A 27,667-nucleotide genomic window follows, 5' to 3' on the forward strand; every position below is an offset into this window, starting at 1 on the left:
AAACTGTTCATCGTAGTTGGATTCTCCAATCCTGTGCCTCACAACTCATGTGGATTGGAGCTATTTTAGTACTGAAACTACAAGTTCTGAACAGACTTGCTAAAAACATGACTCCAAATTGTCCCATTTCTGTCACTCAGCAAAAGTGTGACAATGTTGTCAACGAATTGCAGAATCAAACGAATGGATGCAGGAGGACATCTCTCAGACGATGTCAATCGGTTGGCTTCATCAGTTGCCTCATGCGCAGCCTGGAAGAGTTGTCTTTTTATTGACCGTTGAAAGAAGATTCCCCGCTGCAGCGTGAGCCGGACAAAAGTTAAGGCTGCCAGACAATTTACCGAAGGACTCCTCGTTAGTATAGTGGACAGTATCTCTGCTCGTCACGCAGAAGACCAGGGTTCGATTCCGTGACGGGGAGATTCTTCTTAAAAGGCATCTAACAACTGTCGCTTTTCCAATCCTGTGCCTCACAACTCATGTGGATTGGAGCTATTTTAGTACTGAAACTACAAGTTCTGAACAGACTGTTGCTAAAAACATGACTGCAAATTGTCCCATTTCTGTCACTCAGCAAAAGTGTGACAATGTTGTCAAAGAATTGCTGAATCAAACGAATGCATGCAGGAGGACATCTCTCAGACGATGTCAATCGGTTGGCTTCATCAGTTCCCTCATGCGCAGCCTGGAAGAGTTGTCTTTTTATTGACCGGTTGAAAGAAGATTCCCGGCTGCAGCGTGAGCCGGACAAAAGTTAAGGCTGCCAGACAAGTTGCTGAAGGACTCTTTGTTAGTATACTGGACAGTATCTCTGCTTGTCACGCAGAAGACAAGGGTTCGATTCCCTGACGGGGAGATTCTTCTTAAAAGGTATCTAACAACTGTCCATTCTCCTTGGCTTCTGCAATCCTGTGCCCCACAACTCATGTGGATTGGAGCTATTTTAGTACTGAAACTACAAGTTCTGAACAGACTGTTGCTAAAAACATGACTGCAAATTGTCCCATTTCTGTCACTCAGCAAAAGTGTGACAATGTTGTCAAAGAATTGCTGAATCAAACGAATGCATGCAGGAGGACATCTCTCAGACGATCTCAATCGGTTGGCTTCATCAGTTGCCTCATGCGCAGCCTGGAAGAGTTGTCGTTTTATTGACCGGTTGAAAGAAGATTCCCCGCTGCAGCGTGAGCCGGACAAAAGTTAAGGCTGCCAGACAAGGTGCTGAAGGACTCCTCGTTAGTATAGTGGACAGTATCTCTGCTTGTCACGCAGAAGACCAGGGTTCGATTCCCTGACGGGGAGATTCTTCCTAATAAGCATCCAAAAACTGTTCATCGTACTTGGATTCTCCAATCCTGTGCCTCACAACTCATGTGGATTGGAGCTATTTTAGTACTGAAACTACAAGTTCTGAACAGACTGTTGCTAAAAACATGACTCCAAATTGTCCCATTTCTGTCACTCAGCAAAAGTGTGACAATGTTGTCAAAGAATTGCTGAATCAAACAAATGCATGCAGGAGGACATCTCTCAGACGATGTCAATCGGTTGGCTTCATCAGTTGTCATGCGCAGCCTGGAAGAGTTGTCGTTTTATTGACCGGTTGAAAGAAGATTCCCCGCTGCAGCGTGAGCCGGACAAAAGTTAAGGCTGCCAGACAAGCTGCTGAAGGACTCCTCGTTAGTATAGTGGACAGTATCTCTGCTTGTCACGCAGAAGACCAGGGTTCGATTCCCTGATGGGGAGATTCTTCTTAAAAGGTATCTAACAACTTTCCATTCTCCTTGGCTTCTCCAATCCTGTGCCTCACAACTCATGTGGATTGGAGCTATTTTAGTACTGAAACTACAAGTTCTGAACAAACTGTTGCTAAAAACATGACTCCAAAATGTCCCATTTCTGTCACTCAGCAAAAGTGTGACAATGTTGTCAAAGAATTGCTGAATCAAACGAATGCATGCAGGAGGACATCTCTCAGACGATGTCAATCGGTTGGCTTCATCAGTTCCCTCATGCGCAGCCTGGAAGAGTTGTCTTTTTATTGACCGTTGAAAGAAGATTCCCCGCTGCAGCGTGAGCCGGACAAAAGTTAAGGCTGCCAGACAATTTGCCGTAGGACTCCTCGTTAGTATAGTGGACAGTATCTCTGCTTGTCACGCAGAAGACCAGGGTACGATTCCCTGACGGGGAGATTCTTCCTAATAAGCATCCAAAAACTGTTCATCGTACTTGGATTCTCCAATCCTGTGCCTCACAACTCATGTGGATTGGAGCTATTTTAGTACTGAAACTACAAGTTCTGAACAGACTGTTGCTAAAAACATGACTCCAAATTGTCCCATTTCTGTCACTCAGCAAAAGTGTGACAATGTTGTCAAAGAATTGCTGAATCAAACAAATGCATGCAGGAGGACATCTCTCAGACGATCTCAATCGGTTGGCTTCATCAGTTGCCTCATGCGCAGCCTGGAAGAGTTGTCGTTTTATTGACCGGTTGAAAGAAGATTCCCCGCTGCAGCGTGAGCCGGACAAAAGTTAAGGCTGCCAGACAAGGTGCTGAAGGACTCCTCGTTAGTATAGTGGACAGTATCTCTGCTTGTCACGCAGAAGACCAGGGTTCGATTCCCTGACGGGGAGATTCTTCTTAAAAGGTATCTAACAACTGTCGCTTCTCCAATCCTGTGCCTCACAACTCATGTGGATTGGAGCTATTTTAGTACTGAAACTACAAGTTCTGAACAGACTGTTGCTAAAAACATGACTGCAAATTGTCCCATTTCTGTCACTCAGCAAAAGTGTGACAATGTTGTCAAAGAATTGCTGAATCAAACGAATGCATGCAGGAGGACATCTCTCAGACGATGTCAATCGGTTGGCTTCATCAGTTCCCTCATGCGCAGCCTGGAAGAGTTGTCTTTTTATTGACCGGTTGAAAGAAGATTCCCGGCTGCAGCGTGAGCCGGACAAAAGTTAAGGCTGCCAGACAAGTTGCTGAAGGACTCCTCGTTAGTATAGTGGACAGTATCTCTGCTTGTCACGCAGAAGACCAGGGTTCGATTCCCTGATGGGGAGATTCTTCTTAAAAGGTATCTAACAACTGTCCATTCTCCATGGCTTCTCCAATCCTGTGCCTCACAACTCATGTGGATTGGAGCTATTTTAGTACTGAAACTACAAGTTCTGAACAGACTGTTGCTAAAAACATGACTCCAAATTGTCCCATTTCTGTCACTCAGCAAAAGTGTGACAATGTTGTCAAAGAATTGCTGAATCAAACGAATGCATGCAGGAGGACATCTCTCAGACGATCTCAATCGGTTGGCTTCATCAGTTGCCTCATGCGCAGCCTGGAAGAGTTGTCGTTTTATTGACCGGTTGAAAGAAGATTCCCCGCTGCAGCGTGAGCCGGACAAAAGTTAAGGCTGCCAGACAAGGTGCTGAAGGACTCCTCGTTAGTATAGTGGACAGTATCTCTGCTTGTCACGCAGAAGACCAGGGTTCGATTCCCTGACGGGTAGATTCTTCCTAATAAGCATCCAAAAACTGTTCATCGTACTTGGATTCTCCAATCCTGTGCCTCACAACTCATGTGGATTGGAGCTATTTTAGTACTGAAACTACAAGTTCTGAACAGACTGTTGCTAAAAACATGACTCCAAATTGTCCCATTTCTGTCACTCAGCAAAAGTGTGACAATGTTGTCAAAGAATTGCTGAATCAAACAAATGCATGCAGGAGGACATCTCTCAGACGATGTCAATCGGTTGGCTTCATCAGTTGTCATGCGCAGCCTGGAAGAGTTGTCGTTTTATTGACCGGTTGAAAGAAGATTCCCCGCTGCAGCGTGAGCCGGACAAAAGTTAAGGCTGCCAGACAATTTGCCGTAGGACTCCTCGTTAGTATAGTGGACAGTATCTCTGCTTGTCACGCAGAAGACCAGGGTACGATTCCCTGACGGGGAGATTCTTCCTAATAAGCATCCAAAAACTGTTCATCGTACTTGGATTCTCCAATCCTGTGCCTCACAACTCATGTGGATTGGAGCTATTTTAGTACTGAAACTACAAGTTCTGAACAGACTGTTGCTAAAAACATGACTCCAAATTGTCCCATTTCTGTCACTCAGCAAAAGTGTGACAATGTTGTCAAAGAATTGCTGAATCAAACAAATGCATGCAGGAGGACATCTCTCAGACGATGTCAATCGGTTGGCTTCATCAGTTGTCATGCGCAGCCTGGAAGAGTTGTCGTTTTATTGACCGGTTGAAAGAAGATTCCCCGCTGCAGCGTGAGCCGGACAAAAGTTAAGGCTGCCAGACAAGCTGCTGAAGGACTCCTCGCTAGTATAGTGGACAGTATCTCTGCTTGTCACGCAGAAGACCAGGGTTCGATTCCCTGACGGGGAGATTCTTCCTAAAAGGAATCTAACAACTGTCCATTCTCCTTGGCTTCTCCAATCCTGTGCCTCACAACTCATGTGGATTGGAGCTATTTTAGTACTGAAACTACAAGTTCTGAACAGACTGTTGCTAAAAACATGACTCCAAATTGTCCCATTTCTGTCACTCAGCAAAAGTGTGACAATGTTGTCAAAGAATTGCTGAATCAAACAAATGCATGCAGGAGGACATCTCTCAGACGATCTCAATCGGTTGGCTTCATCAGTTGTCATGCGCAGCCTGGAAGAGTTGTCGTTTAATTGACCGGTGGAAAGAAGATTCCCCGCTGCAGCGTGAGCCGGACAAAAGTTAAGGCTGCCAGACAATTTGCCGTAGGACTCCTCGTTAGTATAGTGGACAGTATCTCTGCTTGTCACGCAGAAGACCAGGGTTCGATTCCCTGACGGGGAGATTCTTCCTAATAAGCATCCAAAAACTGTTCATCGTACTTGGATTCTCCAATCCTGTGCCTCACAACTCATGTGGATTGGAGCTATTTTAGTACTGAAACTACAAGTTCTGAACAGACTGTTGCTAAAAACATGACTCCAAATTGTCCCATTTCTGTCACTCAGCAAAAGTGTGACAATGTTGTCAAAGAATTGCTGAATCAAACAAATGCATGCAGGAGGACATCTCTCAGACGATCTCAATCGGTTGGCTTCATCAGTTGCCTCATGCGCAGCCTGGAAGAGTTGTCGTTTTATTGACCGGTTGAAAGAAGATTCCCCGCTGCAGCGTGAGCCGGACAAAAGTTAAGGCTGCCAGACAAGCTGCTGAAGGACTCCTCGTTAGTATAGTGGACAGTATCTCTGCTTGTCACGCAGAAGACCAGGGTTCGATTCCCTGACGGGGAGATTCTTCTTAAAAGGTATCTAACAACTGTCGCTTCTCCAATCCTGTGCCTCACAACTCATGTGGATTGGAGCTATTTTAGTACTGAAACTACAAGTTCTGAACAGACTGTTGCTAAAAACATGACTCCAAATTGTCCCATTTCTGTCACTCAGCAAAAGTGTGACAATGTTGTCAAAGAATTGCTGAATCAAACAAATGCATGCAGGAGGACATCTCTCAGACGATGTCAATCGTTTGGCTTCATCAGTTGTCATGCGCAGCCTGGAAGAGTTGTCGTTTTATTGACCGGTTGAAAGAAGATTCCCCGCTGCAGCGTGAGCCGGACAAAAGTTAAGGCTGCCAGACAATTTGCCGTAGGACTCCTCGTTAGTATAGTGGACAGTATCTCTGCTTGTCACGCAGAAGACCAGGGTACGATTCCCTGACGAGGAGATTCTTCCTAATAAGCATCCAAAAACTGTTCATCGTACTTGGATTCTCCAATCCTGTGCCTCACAACTCATGTGGATTGGAGCTATTTTAGTACTGAAACTACAAGTTCTGAACAGACTGTTGCTAAAAACATGACTCCAAATTGTCCCATTTCTGTCACTCAGCAAAAGTGTGACAATGTTGTCAAAGAATTGCTGAATCAAACAAATGCATGCAGGAGGACATCTCTCAGACGATCTCAATCGGTTGGCTTCATCAGTTGCCTCATGCGCAGCCTGGAAGAGTTGTCGTTTTATTGACCGGTTGAAAGAAGATTCCCCGCTGCAGCGTGAGCCGGACAAAAGTTAAGGCTGCCAGACAAGGTGCTGAAGGACTCCTCGTTAGTATAGTGGACAGTATCTCTGCTTGTCACGCAGAAGACCAGGGTTCGATTCCCTGACGGGGAGATTCCTTTTAAAAGGCATCTAACAACTGTCCATTCTCCTTGGCTTCTCCAATCCTGTGCCTCACAACTCATGTGGTTTGGAACTATTTTAGTACTGAAACTACAAGTTCTGAACAGACTGTTGCTAAAAACATGACTCCAAATTGTCCCATTTCTGTCACTCAGCAAAAGTGTGACACTGTTGTCAAAGAATTGCTGAATCAAACAAATGCATGCAGGAGGACATCTCTCAGACGATCTCAATCGGTTGGCTTCATCAGTTGTCATGCGCAGCCTGGAAGAGTTGTCTTTTTATTGACCGGTTGAAAGAAGATTCCCCGCTGCAGCGTGAGCCGGACAAAAGTTAAGGCTGCCAGACAAGCTGCTGAAGGACTCTTTGTTAGTATACTGGACAGTATCTCTGCTTGTCACGCAGAAGACCAGGGTTCGATTCCTTGATGGGGAGATTCCTTTTAAAAGGCATCTAACAACTGTCCATTCTCCTTGGCTTCTCCAATCCTGTGCCTCACAACTCATGTGGATTGGAGCTATTTTAGTACTGAAACTACAAGTTCTGAACAGACTGTTGCTAAAAACATGACTGCAAATTGTCCCATTTCTGTCACTCAGCAAAAGTGTGACACTGTTGTCAAAGAATTGCTGAATCAAACAAATGCATGCAGGAGGACATCTCTCAGACGATGTCAATCGGTTGGCTTCATCAGTTGCCTCATGCGCAGCCTGGAAGAGTTGTCTTTTTATTGACCGGTTGAAAGAAGATTCCCCGCTGCAGCGTGAGCCGGACAAAAGTTAAGACTGCCAGACAAGTTGCTGAAGGACTCCTCGTTAGTATAGTGGACAGTATCTCTGCTTGTCACGCAGAAGACCAGGGTTTGATTCCCTGACGGGGAGATTCTTCCTAAAAGGCATCTAACAACTGTCCATTCTCCTTGGCTTCTCCAATCCTGTGCCTCACAACTCATGTGGTTTGGAACTATTTTAGTACTGAAACTACAAGTTCTGAACAGACTGTTGCTAAAAACATGACTCCAAATTGTCCCATTTCTGTCACTCAGCAAAAGTGTGACAATGTTGTCAAAGAATTGCTGAATCAAACAAATGCATGCAGGAGGACATCTCTCAGACGATCTCAATCGGTTGGCTTCATCAGTTGTCATGCGCAGCCTGGAAGAGTTGTCGTTTTATTGACCGGTTGAAAGAAGATTCCCCGCTGCAGCGTGAGCCGGACAAAAGTTAAGGCTGCCAGACAAGCTGCTGAAGGACTCCTCGTTAGTATAGTGGACAGTATCTCTGCTTGTCACGCAGAAGACCAGGGTTCGATTCCCTGACAGGGAGATTCTTCTTAAAAGGTATCTAACAACTGTCGCTTCTCCAATCCTGTGCCTCACAACTCATGTGGATTGGAGCTATTTTAGTACTGAAACTACAAGTTCTGAACAGACTGTTGCTAAAAACATGACTCCAAATTGTCCCATTTCTGTCACTCAGCAAAAGTGTGACAATGTTGTCAAAGAATTGCTGAATCAAACAAATGCATGCAGGAGGACATCTCTCAGACGATGTCAATCGGTTGGCTTCATCAGTTGCCTCATGCGCAGCCTGGAAGAGTTGTCTTTTTATTGACCGGTTGAAAGAAGATTCCCCGCTGCAGCGTGAGCCGGACAAAAGTTAAGACTGCCAGACAAGCTGCTGAAGGACTCCTCGTTAGTATAGTGGACAGTATCTCTGCTTGTCACGCAGAAGACCAGGGTTCGATTCCCTGACGGGGAGATTCTTCCTAAAAGGCATCTAACAACTGTCCATTCTCCTTGGCTTCTCCAATCCTGTGCCTCACAACTCATGTGGTTTGGAACTATTTTAGTACTGAAACTACAAGTTCTGAACAGACTGTTGCTAAAAACATGACTCCAAATTGTCCCATTTCTGTCACTCAGCAAAAGTGTGACAATGTTGTCAAAGAATTGCTGAATCAAACGAATGCATGCAGGAGGACATCTCTCAGACGATTTCAATCGGTTGGCTTCATCAGTTGTCATGCGCAGCCTGGAAGAGTTGTCTTTTCATTGACCGGTTGAAAGAAGATTCCCCGCTGCAGCGTGAGCCGGACAAAAGTTAAGGCTGCCAGACAATTTGCTGAAGGACTCCTCGTTAGTATAGTGGACAGTAACAAAAGGACAATGGTTTAATTCACATCCTTCGGATTAAACAGAAAACAGTAGTCAAAACGGGTAACTCAGGCTTCGGTCGATCTTCGCCAGTAAAACTAATAATGCCTAAAATAATGCCTCGTCTTTGGAGGGGAATCGGAAATCCACCTCCCTCAAGAGAATATACCGTCTTCTCAGTCTCTCCTGCCTCCGGGAATCCTCCTGCATTGGTCTGGTCTTCTGCAGCGGGCCCAACCTGCAGCTTGTCTCTCTCACCCCCTTAATGGTGTGTCTCCCGCCCTTATGAAGGCCTTCAGGTCGCCATACCCTGATGAGTTTCAGGTGTGAGGGGGATGCTCTGAGTTTCGGGGTGGGGTTCCTGGAGCCATAGCAGTTACAGCCCTCTCCGGTGAACTCCCTTCCAAGACCCAGCCTCTTGTGACATAACACTGCTAATGAGGGTCTGGGAGAGAAAGTATAGGGGCCGTGGTAAATGCTCGTTGAGACGTCGCAAAGGCAGCATCTGCGGCAGAGGTTCACTGAAACGTAATACCAGATGTTAGTACATGCAAGTGTGCAGCTATGGAGCTAAAGTTCCTAATTAATCTGCTAAAGAAATTTGCAAACCCCAAAAAGCCTTCATCTTGCCCTCAGACACAATGAACTCCAGAAAAGAGACCTTGAACACGTGAAATTTGTGGTGGAAATTGTGGATTTAGCACTTGTGAGAAATCAAAAGTATCTTGAACTCGCTTTGTGATTAAGTATTTATTACTAACTAGAACATAGAACAAATCATAAAGAATACAGAAATCATCAAAACAAGTCACAGACAGAAGTCAAATGACTACGATTCAGCTGAGAGGGGGCAGATTGTTCCTTCCCCCAAAATGAGCAGCCCTCTCACCCCGGAAAAAAACTGTTTGTGTCCCTTCCATCTGGCAGGAGGCTGAGGTCCATCAGGACTAAGACCTCCCGCCACACCAACAGTTTCTTCCCGTCGACAGTCGGGCTCATCAACAGAGCCGGTCCCCCACTGACTGACTATAACATTCCACCGGTCACTCCCCTTCACACTGCACATGTCACTTTAACTGTAATTTATCACTTTGTCGTCACTCGTCACTTTGTTACTTGTTCGTTGGTGCACTTTTTTAATATTTAACATTTTTAACTTTATTCCCTTGTTTTATACTAACCCATAGCCTTATTCTACTAACTCATTGCATTAGCATTTCATTTTACTTTATTTTATTACATTACATTACATTACATGTCATTTAGCGGACGCTTTTATCCAAAGCGGCGTACAATAAGTGCATTCAACCATAGGGTACAAACGTACGCAAAAGTGCTACAATTTGTTAGTCTTTACTCGAGGTAGAGTCTGAAGAGGTGTGTCTTTAGTTTGCGGCAGAAGATGTGAAGGCTCTCTGCGGTCCTGATGTCTTCAGAGAGCTCGTTCCACCATTTCGGCGCAAGGATAGCGAAGAGTCGAGATCTAGTCGAGTGTTTTGCTCTCAGTGAGGGAGGGACGAGTAGTTTTGCAGATGCAGAGCGGAGAGTGCGGGTTGGGATGTAGGGTTTGACCATGTCCTGGATGTAAGCTGGACCTGATCCATTCACAGCGTGGTACGTGAGCACCAATGTTTTGAACTGGATGCGGGCGGCCACCGGAAGCCAGTGAAGAGAGCGGAGGAGTGGAGTAGTGTGGGAGAATTTCGGAAGGTTGAAGACCAGTCGAGCTGCTGCATTCTGAATGAGCTGCAGAGGTCGAATAGCAGGGAGACCAACCAGGAGAGAGTTACAGTAGTCCAGGCGGGAGATGACAAGAGCCTGAATCAGTACCTGCGCTGCCTTCTGAGTGAGAAGGGGACGTATTCTCCTGATGTTGTAGAGCGTGTATCTACAGGATGGCGTTGTCGCGGTGATGTTGGGAGTCAGGGAGAGTTGGCTGTCGAGTGTGACGCCGAGGTTCTTAGCGGTCAAAGTGGGCGTTAGTACGGAGTTCCCAAAGTTGACTGTCAGGTCCTGGGTAAGCGAATCTTTTCCGAGAAAGAGAAGTAGTTCAGTCTTGTCGGGGTTGATTTTCAGATGGTGGGCGGACATCCACTGAGAGATGTCAGTTAGACAGGCAGAGATCCGAGCCGCCACCTGGGTGTCCGAGTGAGGGAAGGAGAGAATTAGTTGGGTGTCATCGGCATAGCTGTGGTAAGAGAAGCCATGCGAGCGAATGACAGCGCCAAGAGAGTTGGTGTAGAGCGAAAACAGGAGGGGACCCAGTACGGAATCCTGAGGAACTCCAGTAGTAAGAGGACAAGGTTCCGACACAGATCCTCGCCAGGTTACCCGGTAGGTGCGGCCGTCGAGGTCGGACGAGAGAAGGGAGAGAGCAGAGCCTGTGACACCAAGTTCCTGAAGGGAGGAAATAAGGATCTGGTGGTTGACCGTGTCAAATGCAGCGGAGAGGTCCAGAAGGATGAGGACAAAGGAGAGAGAGGCGGCTCTAGCAGTGTGGAGTTGCTCTGAGACAGCAAGGAGAGCAGTCTCTGTGGAGTGGCCTGCCTTGAAACCTGACTGGTGGGGGTCAAGGAGGTTGTTACAGTGGAGATAAGAGGAGAGTTGATTAAAGATAGCACGTTCAAGGGTTTTGGACAAAAAGGAAAGAAGAGAGACCGGTCTGTAGTTGTTTTTTTCAGAAGGGTTGAGGGTGGGTTTCTTCAGGAGAGGGTTGACTCTTGCCTCCTTCAGAGAATTGGGAAAACAGCCAGATAACAGAGCGTTGTTGATGAGACAGGTGAGGAACGGAAGAAGGTCAGGTGTGATAGATTGTAGAAGATGTGATGGAATGGGGTCAAGAGGGCAGGTGGTCGGACGGGCAGAGGTTACTAGGGTAAGAATTTGGTTAGGAGAGAGGGCGGTGAAAGAGGAAAGTGAGGGCGAAAGAGGTGAGGTCGGTGGGACGCGAGAAGTAGGTGGTGGGTTTGAGAAGGAGGAGCGTATGTCAGCTATTTTCTTGGTGAAGTAGTTGACAAAGTCTCCCGGAAGAAGGGTGGAGGGGGGAGGAGGGGTAGGGGGTTCGAGGAGATTGGAGAAGATCGAGAAGAGTTTTTTGGGGTTAGAGAATGAAGATTCGATTTTGGATTGGTAGAAAGAGCTTTTGGCAGCAGAGATAGAAGCAGAAAACGAGGAGAGGAGAGATTGAAATTCAAGCAGGTCGTCAGGTCGTTTATATTTACGCCATCTCCTTTCCGACGCTCGCATGGTGGCTCTCATGGCACGGACCGGTTGAGACAGCCACGGAGCCGAAGGGGATTTGCCAGTCCGTTTTGTCGTAAGAGGGCAGAGAGAGTCTAGAGATGAGGAAAGAGTTGAGAGGAGAGTCTCTGCAGCAGCGTTCGGATGCAAGAGTGAGAAGGAATCAGTTGAAGGGAGAGCTGATAGAACAGAGGATGCCAGCGAGGAGGGAGAGAGGGAGCGAATATTGCGACGAGCCGGTATAGAGTTAGTCAATGAGGGAGGTTTGTTAGTTATAGAGTGTGGAAGGGAGTAAGAGATGAAGAAGTGATCAGACACATGAAGTGGAGTTACAGAGAGGTTAGTGGTAGAGCAGTTTCTAGTAAATATGTAGTCAAGGTGATTGCCGGCTTTGTGAGTAGGAGGAGAGGGACTGAGTGACAGAGGGAAGGAAGAAAGTAGGTGTAAGAGGTCAGATGACTTCTCTGTCTGGATGTTAGTTCTGTTATTATTATCTTTATAGATGTTATTACTTGTGCACTGCTGTCTTGTCTATTGTCACACTGTCTACTGTCGCGCACCAACCGCCAAGACAAATTCCTTGTATGTTTGGAATATTTTGGTAATAAATGTTTCCTGATTCCTGATCCTTAAGATCTGACCAAGTTTCTAGGGGAGAACAGGAGGTTTTATAAATCTCTGAGAGGTTCGAGGAAGAGGAAAACGGAAGACCCCCCCCCTGCAAGTGGAGATTAGTGGTAAACAGATGTTGTTGGGGGACACTCGTGTCCCTCTCTTAATGGGACCTAGTCAATCATATTTGACAAACTAAACAATTTGACAAACTAAACAACTAAATGGACGGAAGGAGAGAAGAACAGGATATGGGTCAGTTCAGGGACCTGTCTGGCAAACAGAATGCCATCGTGGACTTGGTCAGGAGTTTCCCAAGAAAGGTCACATACGAGTTCTTGAGACACTCACAATATGCAGCTCAACAAATTTTCCCCCGACAAAATGAACTTTTCTGCTTTCACAAAAAGCTGGTTATTGGAGGCGCTGTAGAGCCTGTCTGATGAGATCCTTATGAGTCCTCTCGACGGGGAAAAAAAATGAGAATATCATCCAAGCAGACAAAAACAGATGTTGTTCAAGCCCTGATAGAGGGTCTATCAAAAACCCTGCTCCGGCTGGGGATGATGAAGGTCTAAAAAGACCTGCAGCCAACACGGAGGTCACATACTCATTAATAGCTTGCGTCTTGGGTGACGACAGAGAATAGTTTCCCCCTGGGACAAGAGCCGGCAAGCAGGTCGATGGAACAATCGTACTTTCAATGTGGGGGTAGAGAAGTGGCTCTCGCCTTGTTAAATACCTCCTTAAGGTCATAGTAGAATGTCGGCATCTTGAAAAAGGTCTGGATAGTCGTAACCTAGTGTAGATGACAACTAGGGAGTAGGAGGAGATAAGGTCAGTAGTATCAGAGCACTCCCAGAGAACCGGGTCTGGAGAGGTGGAGAGACAACCCTAAAGCAGATGCGGCGCGGGTTGTGGGGCCGAAGTTGGTGTTGGATGTGTAGAAGCTGGTGGCGTATGGAACTTCTGGATGTTATCGACCAGGAAGTGGATCTAACCCCCAAACAACGTCAACAGCTGCTCCTGTCTCTGCTATTTCCCATCTCTTGCAGGAGAAGGGTCAGTTGCTCCTCCTGTCGGCGAATCAGGACACTTTGAGCCTGAAGGGCGACTCGTAACTGGTTGGGTCCGCTGCGTGCATCTTTTGCCAGTTCGTACTGTTAGGGTTGGCAATCACAGGGGCAGGACTCAAAAGCACACGCAAGATGTAGTCTGGTGAAAAACGGTCTTCACTGAAGAGGGTTTTGGTACACAGGTAATCAGTCACAAAGGCAACGGTATCCAAATCGGCAGGCAAAACTCACAAGTACATGGAAACTGGTCAAGACGCGGCTGAGACATAGTGGGGATTGTTGGTAAACTCACTGGAAACAGACTGAGATGAACGGACACAGAAAGAGGGATTGACACAGACTAAATGGCACACATCACAAGGCAGGGCAAGCAACGAGACACGGGTGGAGACAATCAGGGAGGAGTTTGTAATTACACAGGGAGAGGGAGGTGCCTGAAACAAGAGACCAGGGGAGTCACAGAAAACACAGACAAACAACATAGATTTTAGGTTTATCCATTTAGGAAGTAATCCTAAATACCTTCTTATGGAAATTTGCAGATTTTTCTGTGCCCTTTCTCCACTTGGTGTGTTATAATACCAGCTACTTATAATTCATTCAACATACGGACCGCCGGACGGACAGAGGTCATCGCAGATCGAAAGGTTAAAATCAAATGTGTTTAATAAAAGAGATGGTGTTGTGGTAAAAAGAACATCTCAGCTGAGGAGCCGCTGGTCTTTGCAACCAACAGGCCACAGGTGTCACGGTGTGGTTTTATTTCCTGTCTTATTTTGTAGTTTTCTGCTTCTTGTCTCCCTGGGTAACTTCCTGCCTGGTCCTGTTATCCCCTGTGATTGTCTGATTGTTTCCACCTGTGTCCAATCACCTGCACCTCCCTAGTGTATTTAATAGGAGTGTAACGATTCATCCACTGAATTGATTAATGGATTTATATTCCTGCGATCCATCTGAATCGATCTGTGCTCAGCAAATCGGCATTCTGGACGACATATATCGATTACAAATCGATTGAAATGGTACATGATCGATTTGTATTGATACTTGGAAACTGCAAATTGGATTTAAGCACAAAAACTGTGTGGATGTGTGTTTGTTTGTTTGTTTTTTAGCACTTTAGACACGTTAAACGTTATTCGATTCAGTCTGCCTGTCTGTGACGTCATCAGTACGCAGCGGCAGCCGCGCGAAACTCTGAACAACAACAAAACACAGCATGGAGGAGACGACTGCGAGCAAGAAATTTACAAACCAACGTATCGATCCAGCGTCTGGAAACATTTTGGCTTTTGCAAACACGGAGGTGTTCTAAATAAGTCGGTCGCTGTTTGTAGAATATGTAGAAGCCAAATAAAAAACCACGGAAACACGACGAATCTTTCCGGCCATCTACTAATGGCGCGTTTCCACCGAGCGGTATGGTACGGTACGGGTCGGGTCGGTACGGGTCGGGTCTGTTAACCATGATTTGGCGAGCGTTTCCACCGCCAACAGTACCCTAACTTGATAGGCGTGGTGTATTCCAGAAAGTAGTGATAACGTCACTTGATAGGTGTGGTATATGATGGAAAGTAGATTGACGTCATTCGATCGTGCGAAAACTCCTGGGTTGACCACGGTAAAGTAATGCTGCGTGGCGACAATGTTGCGACGGTGTTGTAGTTTAAAAATGGCGCCTCATGTGTTGTCTTTCCCCTTTGCGGCACGCACAAATGACGACACTCTTTCAACCAATCAACGTTCTGCAGTGAGTCTAGCTCCACCCATTAGTACCAAACAACTGTGCCAGTTACCCCAACGGAAGGTTACCCAAAAAGTGGTACGGTTCGGTTCGGATTTTTGGTACCATTCTCAACTTATGGCGGTGGAGACACAAATAAAAGGGTACCGACCCGACCCGCACCGTACCGCTCGGTGGAAACGCGCCATAAGGCGCCATGGGATTAAACAAAACACAGACAGTCAGGCACCTCTAGCAGCGTTACCGCTGCAGCAGCAGCAGCAGCAGCAGGTAACTCCAGCTCTGGCCTCGCCAGCACGAAGCTCAGCGCGGGTGAAAAACATCACAGTAACAATTGCCAAGTTTATCTGTAAAGACATGCGGCCCTACAATGTGGTTGAAAATCCGGGCTCTGTGAATTGATCCAAACATAATTATTGTGTAATGTTTACATTAAAAATGGTTGCACAATAAAATGTTAATACATTTGCCATCAATTGTTGTTTGCTTGTTTATAATATCCATAATTCATTTAAACCTGATTTCCTTACAAGAAACAACAGGGATCTCAGAAACTTTGTCCGCACTGTCGAGTAAAGTTACTGAATCGATTTTAAATCACTGAATTGGATCGAATCGTTCTAAATTATCCCAGATTGTCCATGAAACGAATCAGCAACCATGAATCGCGATTCGAATTGAATAGTTGTTAAAATGAATCGTTACACCCCTAGTATTTAAGCAGTGTGTGTCTCGTGTCACTTGTCGCGTCATTGTCGAACGTCCTGGATGTGTCTAGTTCGTGCCTGCCTTTTTGCCCTGGTTCGTGTGTGTTTTTGCCCCTTGGCCCTTTGCTTTTGGTATTTTTGACTATTGTCTTCTTTTGTTACTCGACGTCTGCGTTTGAGTCCTGCCTTTCCCGCATCCCTGACAGAATGACGCGACCACGAAGGGACTCAGCGGACCCGCTGCCAGATTACGGACCCAACTATCTTGATGTGAGGAGCCCGTTCTGGCAGCGCAAAACAAACTTTGTATTTGGTCCTCAGCTTGCCTGCCTCGAGCTCCGGGACCTCCTAAATCCCAGGAGGAGCCCTGGCAAGAGGAAGCAGCGACCACCCGTTCCCGCTGGGCCGCCGCAGCGACCTCCTGTTCCCGCTTGGCCACAGCGAACCTCCGTTCCTGCTCCTCCGACCCCAGTACCGGGCCGAGACTCATGACCCCGACGCCGCCAGTACCGCCCCGAGACTCTCAGCCCCGACCCCGCCAGTACCGCCCCGAGACTCTCAGCCCCGACGCCGCCAGTACCGCCCCGAGACTCTCAGCCCCGACCCCGCCAGTACCGGCCCCGAGACTCTCAGCCCCGACCCCGCGAGCACCGGCCCCGAGACTCTCTGCTCAGTCCCCGCTCCCCGACTCAGGCACCCTCCCTCCCATCCCGTGGTCCTCTCCCATCCTCCCGTTGGTGATTTGAGGGCCGTCTGGGATCCGGCCCTTGAGGGAGGGATATGGGGGGGGCTGAGCCGCCGACCCCAGAGGTGTTCCGCGTCCCCGACGACCCCGGAGGTTTCCCACGTCCCCGAGCCGGCGACGACTCCGGAGGTTTCCCGTGTCCTCCAGCCAGCCATTCCAGAGACGTTCAGGGCCCTGCAGTCGGCGCTCCAGAGCCAGATGGCTGACCGTCTGCCAGGCCGACCCCCAGAGCCCTCCCGGCCGTCTGGCCGCCCGCCTGGCCGACCGCCCGAAGCTCCCCGGCCATAGTCAATATCAGTTGTTGTGCAAGTATTACATGCATGCATTCCAGTTGATTACATTACATCAAATACAAACATAACTGTACATTGGTATTATTCCACAGATAATTGATATTGATTATAGATATATCTGTGGATAAATCCGAACCACTGAGAATCACTTATAGAGAAGACTGATCTTCTCTATAAGTGATTCTCAGTTGTTTGGATTTATCCACAGATACTTTTATAATGTAAAAGGGATTTTCTTCTATATAAATGCTCTTGTGAGCTTGAGTGGTTCAAAGTCTTGGACCAAAGGGTTCAAGTGCCTTTTTGGGGTTTAGATCCAGTAACACCCTGAAACGTCTGATGCATAAGATGCATAAGTCTAAGCTCCGCCCACTGTGGGACATGTTTACTATGAGTCCAGCTTTAACTTCTTACTGGATATGTGTTGCCATATATGGGATTACAACTTTTTTATTGATTCTGGTTAGTTAAGTGCCAACATAAACAACCACATGAATCCTGTTGCTCGATATCAGTTCAAACAACATCATGTTAATGCCATGTAATAACTGATGGTGTCTGTCTCGTAAAAAATTGTCGTACTTGTAGTGAAGAGCTATCAAACAACTAATTAAAATCTAGTTTCACAAAAATGGTCGTTTTCCATGGCAAATGACGGGTAGCCACAGCAAGTGTTTTACTAGGACTCGGAATAGGAATGTTCATCAATAAGAATCCTGAATGTCAGAAGGCTTATTAAACCCAAATTGTTGGCAATCTGGTGAACCGACTACATCATAGCGTAGTGTGTAATTCCCTTTCATCGATAGGCGGTGCAATAACATTCAGGCCTGAACCATCATGCACACTATTTTTGGGGCAGATAATGCAGCATGGAGTTTCCTCTTTGATTTTGCTTAGTTAGGGCTGGCTCAGGTTAGCCCGTACCAGCCCTTAGTTAAGCTGCTATAGGCTTAGACTGCCGGGGGACTTCTTAAGACACACCGAGCTCCTCTCTCACGCTCTCGTTCTACAATAATCCACGTTTTATTAATGCACATGACTAATTCAGCTTCTTTCCAGGAGTTTTTTGTGCTTTCTCCCCTAGCAGGTCTCCGTAGATCGTGGTTCCTTCTGGACCCTGGTCCTGACACCTGTCGTGGCCCTGCTGACGCCTGCTGCTGCCATCATCATCATCATTATTATTTTAGATATTAATCATATTACTGTAATCATAAACCAACATTACCCTCTCCTAAAGTATTTGTGCTCTCCCTCCCCACAGGCTTCTGTGGATGGTGGTTCTATCTGCTGGTGGTTCTATCTGCTGGTGGTTCTATGTGATGGTGGTTCTATGTGATGGTGGTTCTATCTGATGGTGGTTCTATGTGATGGTGGTTCTATCTGATAGTGGTTCTATGTGATGGTGGTTCTATCTGATGGTGGTTCTATCTGATGGTGGTTCTATGTGATGGTGGTTCTATCTGATGGTGGTTCTATGTGATGGTGGTTCTATCTGATGGTGGTTCTATGTGATGGTGGTTCTATGTGATGGTGGTTCTATGTGATGGTGGTTCTATCTGATGGTGGTTCTATCTGATGGTGGTTCTATGTGATGGTGGTTCTATGTGATGGTGGTTCTATCTGATGGTGGTTCTATCTGATGGTGGTTCTATGTGATGGTGGTTCTATGTGATAGTGGTTCTATCTGATGGTGGTTCTATGTGATGGTGGTTCTATCTGATGGTGGTTCTATGTGATGGTGGTTCTATCTGATGGTGGTTCTATGTGATGGTGGTTCTATCTGATGGTGGTTCTATGTGATGGTGGTTCTATGTGATGGTGGTTCTATGTGATGGTGGTTCTATCTGATGGTGGTTCTATCTGATGGTGGTGGTCCCTGCAGTGGTCCTGCTGTGCGTCTGGTTTACTACTCACAATTACTTGAATCATTTCTGTCATATAGTCTCATGTATTATACATTGTTCATTCTGTTCACATGGCATCATTGTAGTCTGTCCATCAGGAGACGGATCCTCCTCTGACGTTCTCACTAAGGTTTCTTCCCTTTTTTCCCTCTTGGAAAGGTTTTATTCATTTTTTGGGGAGTTTTTCCTGTGCAGATGTGGAGGTTTCTGGACAGAGGATGTTGTATGTGTACAGATTGTAAAGCCCCCTGAGGCAAATTTGTAATTTGCGATTTGGGCTATACAAAATAAAATGAATTGAATTGAAAGAAAACCATCAGTAGCTGCCGACAGTTACACAGGAGATACCTAGGCGGTAGGAGAGCTTTTTGCATTGGAAGTAGAGCAAACAGAGGCGCGACATACAACAGAGAGCTGTGCCGATGAATTCCATGTGTCAAACACAAGGGGGATGAGTGGCTGCTAGGCTAAGCTATCTACCCTGCAGCGGCACACAGTCAAGCTGTGTGTGGCGAAGGATGTCATGACAGTTGTGTAATTTGCACAACAAAAGCAGAAAGTGTTTATTTCAATGGTGGATAGTGGAAATGATAACTGTCATTATGGAGATAAGCCACGCCCCCTCCGGACGCAGATTAAGCATAGTCGGCCGAGTAAACTCACCAGAGTAGAAAATTCGGTTTGATATTGGTGTGGACGCACCATTAGTGTGTTATTGTCATTTTTTGGAAGGAGGACTGTGCAATATAAGAATTTCGTTTTAGAGTAAGTAGTTAACTGTAGACAAGACACACTGAGCGAGCGGAGTCGCCGGTCCAACTTTAGAGGCGGCAAATTGTGAAACCTGTATCATATTTTCCATGGTGAGGGATCATTTCAGGGGCCCACCGCTGTTCATCTGAACATTGCGGAACGTTGTTGATTCTCTCAAGGTTTGTGCCTTCTGAACTGTGGTCTTTACTGGCTTCTGTGTCTTTGACCACAGTGTGTTGGCACAGTGAAACAGGAATTCATCAGAATGTGAGTGACGCTGGCTTTAACCGGTGGACGTTTGGCCTTCTGTTGGCCACACCTCAAACTACAATATGACATGTGTGAACAATAACAGCTGCGTCTAGCAGCTTGCTCATCACATCCACATCATTCTAGTGCATTTATCTTCTGAAGGAATCTCAGAATTGTAGTAAAAATGGTTTATTTTCATATTCAGTGAAAAATCAAAGAAAATGTAGATGCGACTTTAGGATCTTGTGTGAAATGCTGCTGCATGTGATCAAACATGTCTCATGTGAAGTACCGATCATATTTGAACAAAACAAAACATGTAAAGAAACCAGCATTGATTTACAACAGATCTGAAAAAGCTCGTTCAATTCTGCAACTTATTGAGGGAGAAGCGGAGGAGAGTCTCGCCTACTGTGCTCATCAGTCCACTCACTCCCTCAAGAGCTTTTTGCTGACAGACTGTCACTGTATGCATGTCGAAGGTCTCTTCCCATCAGAGCTCCCGTTTCAGAGGCCTGGCACTGTTCCCCTCTAAGTTGGGCTTGGTCTCAGTCTTCTTCTTGGGCTTCTTCTTGGTGTTGACTCCATTCTGGGGCTGGTATTTGGCATCATGCTTCTCGGCAGCCTTCCCGGGGAACACCTGTCCCTCCACGGTAACATCCATGCAGCGCTCCTGGCCCACGAGGAAGTCTTTGACCTCCCAGGCCACACTGCCGTCCCGCAGCATGAAGATCACCCTGTTGGAGCCCACCACGAACCTGCAGGAGGACAGGAGGATGACACCAGGTACCGCTCAGCAACCATCCTGACTTCAGTGGGAATCTACCCATGTAAAAGTAGTAGTCATCTATTGGGGAGAACAAAGTGGGCCACATCCTGCTTTTCACGGTTACCCAAAATAAAGGGCTTTTTAGTTGTAACAATAATATGAATCTAGATCAAATCTTAGAATTTATAACACTGATGCCATAAAATGAAAGCGGTTGTATATTTATATTCGCTTTGATATTTTAAGTGGTTTATTTTGTAAACTATGTAACAATGCATTGTATTACTCAGAAATGAATGTTTTGAAGTAAAATTTCCCTCCACAATTGCATTGGAGAACAAAGTATTATCAGATAGGTACTAAACCGTAGCTACAGCCCATCCTGCTCTTTACTCTGGAGCCCCGCAGCTCTTTGCAGTCTCTTGCCAAAAGCAAGAACTGATTTCCTCTAAGGCCGGGCGGGTTATCGCTTCAAAAGTCCGTATGGTACAACAGAGTTGAGCCGAAAGCAAAACGTGCCTCTGTTTGTTTGCACGCTCCTACAATGTGGTAAATAATCGTTAGATTAGTCGACTAGTCAAAGAAATAGTCAATATATTAGTCGATTACAATAATAACCGGTAGTTGCAGCCCTAACGCACGCTCCACATGCCCCACATTTATTTTATATATATTTTACCAAAGCCTGTATCAATAAAACGACCTGGAGGTGTGAGAGACCACGTGAATCTGTTAGAAGCGGTGAAGTGGCACTCACTGCCACTTCATTCTGTGGGGTTCTGATGGGTGTCGCTTGACTCAACAAACCCCATCCTCTGATGAAGGCCTTCGGATGTAGTTACCTCCAGGAAAAGCTAATAATGAAGCATGGAAACGAGGCCCTTTGACACATTGATGGGAATGAGTCCACAACATGAGGTCAGCCAGATGTTCACTCCAGACCTCTCAGAGAACATTATTTCCTTTCCACCACCAAGCAGACGTCCCCCGTTTCAGCACAAACAGCAAGAGGGCCATAAAGTAACCACCAGTTCTGTCCTAATAGCGGTTGGAGTGATAGTTCGGAGGGTTTTAGTTGTGGTTGTACAAGTTACTTTTAGGTGGTGCAATTTAGATACCCCAAACACTTAAGTAAGTACCTCTGAATATCAAAGTTGGCGTTGAAGAGACTTCCCTGCCACAGGCCTGTGATCTCTTCTGTCTCTTTCTCGGTGGGATCTCCTGACACCGTAGCAAACACCATGAGAGTCTTTCCCTTCTTGGACATCTTGAGCAGCTCTTCCGGCTTGGAGGGGTCAACCTTGGCAAAGTCGATAGGGGGAGGAGATCTCTTGTGCTCTGGCAGGTCCCCTTCCTCAATGTCGTCATCCTCCTATGGAACAAGGAGCAGAAATAGTGTACACTGAGTCATCAGGTAAGATGGGTCAGACGTCAATCAGTTTCTGTCTTTTTTTGATCGGAGCATCACTTCTCAGTTCTTTCCGCAGTGTTTTCTCTACCACTCATGTATTGGCAGGTCTTGCCAATCTGAGCGTCTTGTCTTTAAAAAGCTAATTCATTTAAGTGTAGATAGACTACATCCAGCAGGCACAGGATTACTCCTGGACTCCACTGTGATCTCCACTGCTTTAAGAAACACACACATCTAACAGCTCCACTGAATCACCTTTTAGGAAGTTGGCTCATGAATGAGATATTGACGGGCTTTAATTTTGAAATGCACAATAGAAAGTCCTGATCATCCCTGAGTGACACCTTAAGGTGGTGTACTATCAACCAGAAGAAAAATCATTATTTAACCATTTCCTTTCAAATCTAATCTGAAATTGACCACAAATTGGCTCTGGAATTTAAATGTTTAAATGCTGCATCAGAATGTCCTGATTGTCATTGTGACACATTAAGGTTCTGTTAACCTGAAGTGAAATTATTATGAAACTGTTTTAAACTCATGAATGAGATTTTGAAGGGGTTTAATTTTGAAAAGTGTCCTGATATTCTCTGGTCTGTGTGGATTTATTCCTTGATCTGTATTTGAATAAGTGATTACACAAATGAAATTACATTTCCCTTCAATACTGTTGCAGTGATTACTATTGTGTTAGCATTAATAAACGGCATATCCTGCTTCTGTCTATTCGACTATGTTTTAATGTATTATAACACATGATTCATATGATTTACAGACGTATTGAATGAATTTGACCTGAATTCTATCACCTCCAGGCGAACTGCTCTTATTTTGAAGGCAGTGGGTGCACGTACTACCGTAATGCCTAGTAAAGATACACACACGCGTCCAGCAAGATACCGTGCGGGCTGGCTACACCGCGGTCTATGACGTCACAATGCATCCCTACGGATAGATATGCTCTCCGAAAGCGTTGCTACCGTCACCGTTACGGTTTCAGGATGCACGTTTTCCTGGTAGACAACTGGCATCGGGCTGGTGGTTGTAATACCTACGACTGTTTGCGTTGATAACGAGGAGTTCCATGTCCCTTACAATAGAGGATTCACTAGCTAGCATTACATTAGCTAACGGCTAGGATAGCCACCGGCTAATGCCTGTGGCTAAATGAACACAGCAACGTTAACGTTACCTCCCATTGTTCCAGCAGCCGGGCCATATCTGCATCGTTATAGTCTCGAATGTCCTTCTTTTTCTTTGGCTTTTCTTTGGCTGTGTCACTAGCTAATATACAAAATACATGTGTGCACAGGAGGAGCACTAGCGTTACACGTCTCCACCTGAAGTCAGACGCCATGTTTACAGATGGTGACTCGTCATTGGCTGTGGAGTATGCCGGTCACATGACGGGAGGGGCGTGTCACAGCGGCAAAACGCTACCGGCGCTGGCGACACGCACACCACGTCAATTCAAAATAAAGCCAACATTACATACATATTTCAACCCTTAATGTATGTTTCATTGATTCCCCATTATTGTGATTAAGTGTCCAGTAAATATTTAGAGAAGTTAATCATTTTAGTAATTCTTTCCTCTCTCTGTAGCCCTGATCTTGGTTAGCCTTCAAGTCAAATTGAAGATGTAATGTAATGTAAGTCTTTGAATACAGCTTATGTACATACCACCACCATCATCATCATCATCATCACCATCATCATTGTGACAGCAGTCTCACAAATGTCCCTTAAACAGGAGGAAATTGAGCTTTTAATTGGGAGTATTTTTGTGTATAGAGCTGACGTTTGCAGATTTGCTGACAATAAGAAAGATATGTAGAACACGACCAGACAGACTATTTAAGTACAAAAGGCAGTGTTTGAATGGGGGTGTGGAGCTCAGAGCTCAGCCTAGCTGACAGGACCTGTCCAGCTGTTTCCACCCAATGGCCCTGTGCCCTGTGCACATCCCACTGACGGGACAGAAGACTGGAGGCTTGGTTACCGTGCAACATACCATAGCTTCATCATTCTGCACGTGTAAGATATACTCTTAGTCTGAGAGAATGATGTTTCCTCTGTTAGGTACAGGTGTCCATTTTGGATCACAACCATTTCCTTCGTCATCTATAGTTAAATGAAGGACAATGTTGTCAATGAATGAAGCTTTCTGCTTTATTAATGTGTTAGTTTACTTTATATTTGTATATTTTGCTGATGAAATTTTATGTACTTGTACTTGAAAAATGGGTCCACGCACGCAAGGAGGTGTGAAGGGACACGCAAGGGACACGCAGGGGACACGAAAGGGACACGCAAGGGGCTCCTGCGTCTGCGTGTCCCTTGCGTCTCTCTGAAAACGCAGAAGCATAAACTAGACCTTTTGCTCTTCACCTTCAACGGTCGTTGGATACCGTCCACACCTGGTTGGACAATGACATCACAGGCACCACTATCTTCTGTTATACGAGTCACATTTCACTGATATTGAAAGAAAGTACAGCATGAGGTAAAGGAGCATTGTTGTTATCTGTGTTATTTCACATTCCCCAAATGTATACAAACGTATTGACTATTTGTAAAAAGTATTATCATGTTTTTGTGGCTCGAGGTGGGGTCGGGCCCCACTGCTGCCAAGAGTTCTGATGGCAAAATAACAATAATTGATTCACTAGAGAATTAAAAACAGTGGTTCCAACTGATACTCCCTTTACTTTGCTATATTTGTATAGATGCTACTATGATTTAACTGAATGGAGTCTAAACCCTCACGTTTTCTGAAATATCCGGAATTCCCTTTATTTTGAAAAGGAACAGCTTCCGGTGTCATTTGAGCGACTCGGCCGCAGGTCGCTTGACGTAACGGGGACGTCTCACGGCTGATTAACTAAAGTACAAGCAGCCGCTAAACTCCTCGGATCTCCTGCTTCTAAGGAACCGCATTCTTCGTCCGCGCGAGACAACGAGCCGTCCACGAGCCGGATGGGACGCGGATTCTGAGAGAACAGCAACTTGCGCCGCTCTTTCGCTTCTGTGTGACCGCGGAGGCGCGACCACACCCTCCCCGCTTCCTCATAGCGCTGCAGCGGGAGCGCGCGGCGCGACCCCGAGCCGCCGGGAATAACGGCCGCTTCTCCCGCGGAGCAGCGCCCCCCCCTCCCCCCGATGCACGGGGCTCCGCGTGCGCACACCGGAGCCTGCTAGGACATGAGCGGCGAGTCCTCTCGGAAGACATGCGGGGCTCCACGGCCAGTGGTCCCGAGTTAGGACGCGGGCACACGGACGATGCAGCTGCCGGCGTGTAACCCGGGACTCTGCCTGAAAAAGAAGCGGTTGAAAGCGGAGTGACGGGACCGCGTCCCGGTGGATTCGCCTCGGAGGAGCTCGTGAAGCGATGGTGCCGGAGGGAAACGCGCTTCTTCCCGCTGTCCCAGAGAGCCGCCCCGGTGGAGCCCCGTTCGCGAGCAGCATGAGTCCGCCAGGCCGGTCCAACTCCCTGGGAGCAAGTGGGACAAAACCTCGGTGCTGTTTCAGGCTGCGAGTGGACACGAAATGAGAGGAGAGACTGAAAAGACATTTAGGTCACTAGATCGTAGTGTGGCGTTTTCTTGGCTATGTTCACAAAAAGAAGCCGCTATTGACTTTTCTTGTTTGAACGTTGTGCACTTTGCCTGTTAAAGGGTCACTGCAGCTCGTGTCCAACCTGTGAGGGACAACGATGGTAACATTGTCTTTTGGATTACGCTGTTTAGGGCATTTAAGTAATTCGGACGACCGCATGGAATTCGTTACACTGATCGTTCTGAACTTCACTAACTAATGAGCAGCGGCGGTCGTAGTCGGGCTTTAGTGATCGTACGATTCCTACAGTAAATGCAGTTCTTTCTACATGTTTACATCTGTAATTCATGACTTTTATTCTGAAGGAGGTGGCCAGTTATTTACACGTGTTTGTAGAAAACAGGGAGGTGAGGCTGCTCTTGGAAATGTCTCCAACTGTAAGATGCCGATAAGCACACATAACTGATCCCCTCCACAAGAGCTGTTTGACCCCCGCCCACCTCCACCCCCTCCCCTCCCTATTATGGCGAGTGGTGGCTCTGGCAATTCGGCTAGCGAGGGGTCCCCCGGCGTACCCGGCGTCACGCTGCAGCAGAGGAAGCGTCTCTCCTCCACGTGTGACACCTGCAAGGGCAAAATGCAGCTGGTGGCCGACCTCCTGCTGCTGTCCAGCGAGACGCGGCCCGTCATGACGTCTGAAGGCGTAGCGGTGGCCGACACCTTCGACCAGTGCCGCGACACCGTCATCGCCAGGACCAAGGAGCTCTCCATTCTCACCCACGACATCCAGAGCCAGCTCAACATGGGCCGCTTTGTGGAGGTGGGGGACCGCCTCGTGGAGGTGGCGGACCTGGTGGTGTCTCTGACCGAGTGCTCGGCCCACGCCGCTTACCTGGCGGCCGTGGAGACCGCCGGCTCTCAGCCCTGCCTGCCGGGCCTGGTGGACCGCTACAAGGTGACCCGCTGCCGGCACGAAGTGGAGCAGAGCTGCGGCGTCCTCCGGGTCACACCCCTGCTGGACCTCACCCCCCAGCTCCTGCTTGAGCTCTCTCAGAACATCTCCACCAACCTTAAGAATCTGACTGATATCTCCTCGCTAGCCAGCGAGAAGTCCAGGGACCGCTTTGCCAAGGAGCAGTTCAAGCTGAGCGTGAAGAGCATGAGCACCAGCGGCACGGCCTTCCTGGCCTGCGTCAAGGAGGTGAAGAGCCAGCCCTGCGAGCTGACCCGCAGCCGCTGCGTCCTCTTCAGTGCGGCTCTGGTGCAGGCCGTCGGCGCCCTGGTCGGGTTCGCCACGGAGCCGCAGTTCCTCGGGAGGGCCGCGGGCATCTCCCCAGAAGGGAAGGGGGTACAGACTGCGGTGTTGGGGGGAGCCATGAGCGTGGTCTCGGCCTGCGTCCTCCTAACTCAGGGCCTCAGAGACGTTGCCCAGCACCCCGAGAGCAGCTCCAAGATGGCCGAGTACCGCGAGCGCCTGCGTAACTCTGCGTGCGCCGTGTCCGACGGCTGCACGCTGCTCACCCAGGCCCTCAGAGAGCGCTCCTCCCCCAGGGCGCTGCCGCCAGTCAACTCCCATTCTGTGAATTAGTTTAGGAAGGCTCCTGCCCGCCGTGCCAGAGGGACTCGCCCGGGTCCTCGGCCGGCTGCGTGTTGGGACGCCGAGGAGTGCCAGTAACGCCACGGGGTTCTGTGTCGCGCTGGATGTGGCTCCGACCCGGTTACTGCCGACCGCCTGCTCTCCGCGACGAACCTGAAAAGTTTACCTCAGTTTTCAGCGGCGGTGCCGGTGGATGTGGCCTGCGTTTGGTCACCTGCTCCATTACGTGTGCTTTGTGAGATTAGAGGGGGGTCGGAGCGTCTCACTGCTTTGTTGTGGTTTTCAACTTGTGAATTCTTAATTGGCAAAAAGCTGCTGTGAGTGTGTGCCATAGGTTTTACACTATTTACCAGACTTCCCATAGTATTTTAAAGTGTTTTGATCATGCATGTAATGGAGTATTTATTTCAATAATTAAAAATATTGTTTCCGAAATTGAAACCTGTTGTTTGTTTTAAAGCTCTTTTGAAAAGGCGGATAGAACAACAAGTCTCTGGCTGTCTGTGTCTCCACAGCACTGGGAGGAACTCCCCAAATACTCTCCTCTAACATTATACCCAGTATGACTGAACAAATATCACCTATTTGCTTTCAAAATGATGCCTGCTAGGAATTCATTAATGAATGATTTGGACGGAGCAAAGTGTTCACTCACTGCTGATAA

The 27,667-nt window shown here is 47.2% G+C and overlaps 2 protein-coding genes and 6 non-coding genes across 8 annotated transcripts; 7 read left to right on the forward strand and 1 right to left on the reverse strand.

The window, feature by feature from the left end:
• Nucleotides 1–1,230: 1,230 nt before the first annotated feature.
• trnad-guc (transfer RNA aspartic acid (anticodon GUC)) lies at nucleotides 1,231–1,302 on the forward strand. The gene has a single exon. It is a non-coding gene; the product is annotated as a tRNA-Asp (tRNA).
• Nucleotides 1,303–2,565: 1,263 nt separating this feature from the next.
• trnad-guc (transfer RNA aspartic acid (anticodon GUC)) lies at nucleotides 2,566–2,637 on the forward strand. The gene has a single exon. It is a non-coding gene; the product is annotated as a tRNA-Asp (tRNA).
• Nucleotides 2,638–4,778: 2,141 nt separating this feature from the next.
• On the forward strand, nucleotides 4,779–4,850 carry trnad-guc (transfer RNA aspartic acid (anticodon GUC)). The gene has a single exon. It is a non-coding gene; the product is annotated as a tRNA-Asp (tRNA).
• Nucleotides 4,851–5,224: 374 nt separating this feature from the next.
• Nucleotides 5,225–5,296, forward strand: trnad-guc (transfer RNA aspartic acid (anticodon GUC)). Its single transcript has one exon. It is a non-coding gene; the product is annotated as a tRNA-Asp (tRNA).
• An 807-nt stretch (nucleotides 5,297–6,103) lies between these two features.
• Nucleotides 6,104–6,175, forward strand: trnad-guc (transfer RNA aspartic acid (anticodon GUC)). Its single transcript has one exon. It is a non-coding gene; the product is annotated as a tRNA-Asp (tRNA).
• A 1,697-nt stretch (nucleotides 6,176–7,872) lies between these two features.
• On the forward strand, nucleotides 7,873–7,944 carry trnad-guc (transfer RNA aspartic acid (anticodon GUC)). The gene has a single exon. It is a non-coding gene; the product is annotated as a tRNA-Asp (tRNA).
• Nucleotides 7,945–19,841: 11,897 nt separating this feature from the next.
• Nucleotides 19,842–23,407, reverse strand: mesd (mesoderm development LRP chaperone). The gene is made up of 3 exons (XM_040165893.2): nucleotides 23,041–23,407; nucleotides 21,577–21,809; nucleotides 19,842–20,426 (listed from the first exon to the last, which is right to left on the reverse strand). The coding sequence occupies exons 1-3, from the start codon at nucleotides 23,203–23,205 to the stop codon at nucleotides 20,162–20,164; spliced, it is 663 nt and encodes a 220-aa protein (XP_040021827.1). The 5' UTR covers nucleotides 23,206–23,407; the 3' UTR covers nucleotides 19,842–20,161.
• Nucleotides 23,408–24,645: 1,238 nt separating this feature from the next.
• On the forward strand, nucleotides 24,646–27,438 carry tlnrd1 (talin rod domain containing 1). The gene has a single exon (XM_040165087.2). The coding sequence runs from the start codon at nucleotides 25,930–25,932 to the stop codon at nucleotides 26,992–26,994; it is 1,065 nt and encodes a 354-aa protein (XP_040021021.2). The 5' UTR covers nucleotides 24,646–25,929; the 3' UTR covers nucleotides 26,995–27,438.
• The last annotated feature ends 229 nt before the right edge of the window (nucleotides 27,439–27,667 follow it).

This window comes from Gasterosteus aculeatus, chromosome 12 (assembly GCF_964276395.1).
Source record: "Gasterosteus aculeatus chromosome 12, fGasAcu3.hap1.1, whole genome shotgun sequence".
Taxonomy (NCBI): Eukaryota; Metazoa; Chordata; class Actinopteri; order Perciformes; family Gasterosteidae; genus Gasterosteus; species Gasterosteus aculeatus.